Below are 6657 nucleotides of genomic sequence, written 5' to 3'. Positions count from 1 at the left end.
GTGCTCTCCTGCTGCTGCATGCACCCTGGGGGAGGAATGAAGGGGGCATGTGTCCCCCAGATATGTGTGTGAGGCCAGGGTGTGCTGCGCATCATGCACTTGGGGCCAGGGGTGGCACCAGGCTCTTCCAGGTGGGGGCTGAGCCTGAGCTATGCTGGGGACGGTGCTGGGAGGAGGGCCTATGGGGGGTTGTGGCAAATTTTGGGGTGGCTGTAGCCCACCCCATAGCTGCTCAGTCTCCACCAGGAACAGACTGGCACAGCCTCTGGCCCCAAGCATGCAGTGGACAGCCCACCCTTGCCCTGCATGCAGATCCCTGGGGCACATGCCCCCCATGTCTCCCCTGGGGTATGTGCAGCCAGCCAGATGCTGCTTTCCAAGCTGCTGGGCTACATATCAGCAATTGGATTAGTATTGGCTGATTATGGCTGGTTAATTATTGGCCCAAAAATCTTTATTGGCACACCCCTAGTTCTCTAACCAACCTAAACGTTTTGTCATGCTCAAGGTTTTTAGCCTGGTTACGGTGCAATGCCTGCTAAAATGTAACTCGGTCCATCTCTTGTGGTCCTACTGCATTTACGTGGGTCTGCTATTGCCTTTACATTAATAAGCTGGGTACTTCAGATAAACTGTTAGAAGCTCTTGTTTTTTTTTTATATTGAGAGGTCCCTGGTTCAGTCTGTTTACAAGGCATGACTAAGGGTAGTACAGTAAAAAACTTAAGAGTTCAGAACTAGCATCAACACTAGATTCAACTCATGCCTTGGATACCTTGTTGACTTAGTATCACAATTTTTTTAACCAGTCATAGCAGAAGCAGTGGAGAAATGGAAACTGGAGAGAGAGGCACGACTTGCAAGAGGTGATAAAGAAGAGGAAGAGGAGGAAGAAAACATTTATGCTGTCAATGATGATGAGGTATGGTGTGGGAGACTATGAAAATTTGACAGCAATTGATGTTACTCCTGTATAGTAGCAGCATGCTTTGAGTATCTTCACTGGTCTTAAAAATATATTGGCTACTATAGTGTGTCCCTCCTTTGCACACCTTAGTGCAGTGGGGGCCAACCGTTTTGACAGGCATGCCACAAATTAATCACCGCACCCTCCCTAATTACCACTCAAATCCTCACCCCCTGACCTTTCTGCTGCTCTGCTTTCTGCTTCGTTCCCTATACGCTAGTGTACTGTCTGCCACCTTCCTGATCTGCTGCGTGCAATGTACAGGCTACCCATACCACTTGTGGCACCCGTGCTGTAGGTTGCCCCCCTCTTAGTGTATCATGGTACAACTAAATACTCAAATAGGACTTCTAACTCTTAAGTCAGATGTAGAATGTAATGAAAATTGACAACCTGAGAAGGCTTTTTCCCCTAGCTAGGATAAAAGTTACAACTAACTTTGAGTTTCCATTTGGGGTCAGCTGTTAGTAACTGGCTACTGACATAAATTCTTAATCTGTAAAATAAAATAACTGAAAAGTGAATGTTCTAAGCACAGGCCTATATGCTCTGTAGGTAGAATTTTCAATACAGTAGTATTTCACCTTATCTTATTGATACTGAATTACTCAAACTGGCTTCTGTGAATCACAGAAGAAAGATTAAGTTGGGGTTAAGGGCTGAGGGAACTGGTTGGATATCATGTTCCCTTCACAGTCCAGCAGGGAAGTGCATGTTGCTCCTCACAAGGCACAGACAGAAGTTACATTTGCCATGCAATCATCCCCTTGAAAACACTCTATAGCCATGCCCTAACAGAAGTACACAACTGCAGAGTGCTCTGATCACATGACAAATTAACCCTCACTGTCCAAGGGAGGGAACTTAGACTTGTGTTTGCCCAGCCTGTGGATTGCCCAGCCAGCTGGATTGCCCACCCTGCCTGCAAGGCGGCGGGGGAGGGGTTTCAATCCACCTGTTCCCCACTCCAGTGCAGGCTGGGCAAAGACCAACCTGAGCTTCCTCCCCTCCCTTCTCTTCACCCCCTCCCCCCCACATCCTGAGAGAGCACTGTAGCTGGGGTGGGGGCAGTACTAGGGGAAGAGGCTGCAACATACAGCATCTCTGGATCAGCTCCAGATTTGGAGCTTGATTCCCCATCCTCCTGACCCAACAGCTAATGTCTGTTGGGTGGGAGGGTTAGTTTAATTTGTGAAGTTGTCTGTGAAGTGCCATGAGTTAGACCAGGGAGCTGGACTTCTGTCTGTGCCTACAGTTACTGATGCCCTGCAGTAGAGTTATTTTGTCATCTCCTGTTAAGTCAGCAGTGCTGCAGGAGTATATTCTTATTGTTCTTGCATAGCTTGAGACCTCATGGGCTCTATCCCGTCTTCTCTGCCTGCATAAGCCCATCTAGTGAATGAGGGAAATAGTGACAGCTCTCAAGAGTGACCACTTTACAGAAGAGGAACCTGGCTGTCTTTGTAAAGCCCCTGTTCCCTGCCTGTGACAACTAGCTTTGCATTCTGCTGGCAGCCACTGATAGCCACAGGGCAACAATAAAAACATGGTCCTACATCTGTACACAGGGAGAAGAAGGGAAGGAGCAACCCAGTTTTAGGTCTTCAAATAGTGAGGTCTTGGTGATGTGGTGCTTGCCCATTGTTGCGTAGAATTAAGTGTTCCCTGTTTTGTCCGTGTTCCAGGCCTTTATTTACAAGCATAATTTGATTTCTCCCCTGTAAGTGCAGGTGGGTGCAATGTCCTGTTGATGTAAGCTAAAAAACAAACAGTTTTATATGATATTTTGTAGTCCGATGAGGAAAATGGCAAAGAAAAAGAAGGTGAAGAAGGCCAGCAGAAGTTTATTGCTCATGTCCCCGTGCCATCACAGCAAGAGGTAAGAAAAGAAAAAACAAAGGCACGTGAGAACACTGGCACTACTGTGATACAGGTTGTAAGTCATGGTAGATAGCCTATAGAAAGTGTTGTCTACTGGTTGTAGTACAAAACTGCCAGACAGATCAGCTGGGTTCTCTCCCTGACTGAACTTGCTGTGAGACCTTGGTTCAATTGCTTTACCTCCATTCACCTCTGTTCACTCATCTTCCTGAGTGGGGTACTGTGGCACAGAATGTTATTTGTACTTCTAGCTTTTCTTTCCTCTGAGATTCTACCTTTCTATAAGTTTGGGTTTTTTTCTTTGAAAATCTTTTTGGGTGTATTATTTAAAAAAGAGAGAGAGACCTAGTCTGCTATCTTTGACTCATCAAATTTGTGACGTTTTAATTTCTGGTTTTGCCCCCTGTAATAACTTTTAATTTTTGATTGCTTAGCTTGGTATCAAGTAGCCATTTTCCAAAACAGCCTTGGTTACATGAGCCTGAAATTGGTCGCTTCCTATTTTATTTTTGTAGCAATTTGCCTAGCAGTAATGTATCTACACATCACAGCAAAAATATGTGATTATATCATTTAAAATTATTTTTTTCTCTAGAGTTGGTAAATTATAAACAGGATACATAATATTATTTCATTCTAACAAGTTTCATCCTGGGAATTAAACTAATCTTGGGATACTATGAAAAGCTGTACATTTTTCAGAAGGAATGAGATGTTACTGACTTTTGTGAAGTTTCTAAAAATGATAGATAATGCTGCACACTAACTAAGATTGGGAACCTCTTAGGTTATAAAACATGATCCAATAACAAGCTCTTACCATAAGGATGCAAGTCAGTATAGCTAGAATTCCATTTACTTTGTGTTCAGTACTGTCATTTGTCTTTCACAAAGAATGTCTTTTAAAAAAATCAAATAATCATTCTAGTTGTAAAGCAAGAAGAATTGTAACTATAGAGCTACAGTCTTGGGATAAACACCGACCTTAAATTTTTCATTCTTTAGAAGGCTTTTGAGAGAGAGAAAATGTCGAGTCTTAAGTCCTGACAGTCTTTAATATATCATTGGATTTCTGAATAAAGTTTTGTATAACACTAAAGGCTGGTTCAAGCCAATATTCAAGTTCTGAATAACTTGGATCCAGGTTTTGTTGTTAGAGGTTCTTTTCATTTCAAAAAGAAAAATGTTAGCATCTATTTGAGTATGGGTATGTAATAAGGTCAACTGAGGATGCTTAATCTGAAATTTGTTAGAAACATGACTTCAGTTGATTTTTGTTAAGACGAATTCTTAATTAAAAAATCTATTGTGGTGTGGATTTAGTCTACTTTAGAGCTGAAATGCTATTTGTGTATCAGGATCTTATTGAAAAGCCTTGTCATGGGAAATTAGCACATCCTAATTAATTTAATCCGATCAGAGTTCTGGACTAATCATATTTAATGTATAATAGAAAATGTTTTAGTCTCAGAAACTTTACATACTAAAGTACAGTGGCAGAGCACTGAAATCTTGAGTGCTCTCTCTCTCTGTCTCTGTGTCGGTCTCTCTCTCTCTGTCTGTCTCAATGGTGGCCTTTACACCGTTTTTATTTGGGCCTGATAAAAATGTGTCCTCCAGTTCTACTTGGATTAAGCAGATTTTTTTTTTAGTCCTCACTGGCTGCTTTTTTTCTGACTTTGTATCTGGAAGTTCTAGATTTCAGGGCCTGAATTGAAGGCTAAGTGTTTTAATGTTTTGTATTTACAGATTGAGGAAGCTCTTGTCCGGAGAAAGAAGATGGAGCTTCTTCAGAAGTATGCCAGTGAAACTCTTATGGCACAAAGTGAAGAAGCTAAAAGACTTCTAGGATTGTAGTATTTCTTCTCCTTGTATTTTTTAATCCTTCTTGAAGCAACAGTTTGACAGCATTCTGACAGGCTCTTTGATCTCTGTAGACTCAGGAAGCATGTTGTTACAGAAACGTAAACACCAAGACAAAAGTGGCCTTTCTTGCATCATATTCCTCAAAACATTCCTTTCTTTTAGTAGACAGTTCTGTAGGTTTGTCTTCCTATCTGTTCCAGCCTTGGGTTTTTCTCTGTTTCTAAAATGCCAGCTAAATTAAGTTGGTCTCCATCTTTTCCCTGCTTGCTTTTGGTGGCTTCTGTTCCTTTCTCCAACTTCCCATTTTTCTCATGCTCAATGCTGTAGTCACCTACTCCCTGGGTTGAACAACGTGTCAAAGTTTCCTCATGCTTCAGAAAGAAACACAAGTGATATGACCAGCAATCTGTCAGGCTTGTTCTCAATTAGTAGAGTAGTCTGCTGCCTGTTAGAGATGGAGACCAATAGCAGTTTCCATGGAAATTTCATAAAAAATCAAAATCTAAAATTATGAAGAATTAAGTATGTTTCTCTGCTCAAACTGCTGTTTTTTTATAGCCTGCCTAAAGCTCTTATCCATGAATGGCTTGTAATGGTGCTTGGTTGGATTGCTCAGGTGCTGGATATTTCAGCAACTACTGTAAATATACTTCTCTTTTGTAACGTGTTCAGAATTTCTTAGTAAAACATTTATACAAACTGACTTCTTTCTTTATTTTTTCAAGTGGGTTCCAAGAACTGTGCCCTTTTCATAATGATAACTGGAGAATGGAAATAATAAGTAGCCTGTTGTTTAAGGGGTTTGATGTGCGTGTCCCCAGGTGCTCTCTTAGCTGTTGTATTATGGGACAAGAGAAGTCAGAGCTACTCAAACTATTTTGAATTTTAAAGATACTAAAACTAATACTGTGAGTTGTACAGATGTGAATGGCAAGTAATTTGAAATCACTGTTTAAGAAACAGATGCTGTCTGCAGGGAGGTATGAAACAAGTAGGTAAGGAAATTCAGTTTCTGCAGGAAGCTACTTCCAGGATCCACTGTACTGGACATGAGATGTCCTAATCTAAAACTGAGTACGATGAGAACTTGAGGACTTCACTCACGTCTTCATAGTATTGGTTGCATCGTCAACTTGGTTTAGTCAATGGAGTTCCATGCTTTTTGACAATAGAACAGAAATTCTTAATGGAATATGTGATACAAAGTATAATGTCTCTCACCATATACTTTGCAATTATGTTTATAGCAGGATAAAGCAAATAGGAGGAACAGGAAAAAGGAAAGACTTTTTAGAAGAAATTTGAAAATGAGAAGAAATACCAGTTACAGGAAAAGACTATTTTCACTTGGTAACTAAAGAAAACATTTGAATTATAAAATATTACTTTTTTAGACTGTGTTTTTCATTTAGCTTCTTTTCTAATTGGGTACATTTGACTGACTGCAGGCTCATGACCAAGATTTGAGTCAATCAGCTTAACAAGATTTAATTTCCTCCTCCCTTTCATCTGCAAAGAACATTGGTGGAGAATTCATGGGAATGTTATAGAAGGGGAACAATGAGTGAAAGACAACAGCATATACTGTTTAACATTCAAGAATAAATCTGTTTTCCCACATAAACTTTAAAAGCTGTCTCAGGCCTTTGTCCCACTTTTGCTTTTGAGGCTTAGTTTCAGCAGGTTTATGCAAAAAATCTTGTATTAACATTATCCCAGACTAGAATTGTGGGGTGGCATACCAAGGTTCATGCTTTAAAGGGGCTTAGGAGGTTTAGAAAAGCTGCAAATACTTTATTGGTCCATCCCTCAGAAGCATGTTACTGTTCAATAATTAGGGAATGCAACTATTGCACCTAGGTAGCTAAGTATGCTATAGGAAGGATATAGCTCTTAAACAATGGTTCTCTCTCTTCTGTGTTAGGGTCTTTTCTCCAATTAGCA

The 6657-nt window shown here is 40.8% G+C and overlaps 1 protein-coding gene across 4 annotated transcripts in view; it reads left to right on the top strand.

The window, feature by feature from the left end:
* Positions 1 to 5859, top strand: part of ISY1 (ISY1 splicing factor homolog) — a 19788-nt gene extending 13929 nt beyond the window's left edge. The window contains exons 7-9 of one of the 4 annotated variants that reach the window (XM_025204529.1): positions 809 to 921; positions 2759 to 2845; positions 4597 to 5859. In XM_025204529.1, the coding sequence (XP_025060314.1) occupies positions 809 to 921; positions 2759 to 2845; positions 4597 to 4704 (308 nt within the window). In that variant the 3' untranslated portion in view covers positions 4705 to 5859. The remainder of the gene's footprint in view (positions 1 to 808; positions 922 to 2758; positions 2846 to 4596) is intronic. The other 3 variants (XM_025204531.1, XM_006023891.3, XM_025204530.1) reach the window with 3 other exon arrangements.
* Positions 5860 to 6657: the final 798 nt, after the last annotated feature.

The sequence above is a fragment of the Alligator sinensis genome, unplaced genomic scaffold (assembly GCF_000455745.1).
Source record: "Alligator sinensis unplaced genomic scaffold, ASM45574v1 scaffold81_3, whole genome shotgun sequence".
In the NCBI taxonomy this organism is placed as follows: Eukaryota; Metazoa; Chordata; order Crocodylia; family Alligatoridae; genus Alligator; species Alligator sinensis.
The sequence above is the reverse complement of the archived record's forward strand: the minus strand, read 5'-3'. Positions and strand labels throughout refer to the sequence as shown.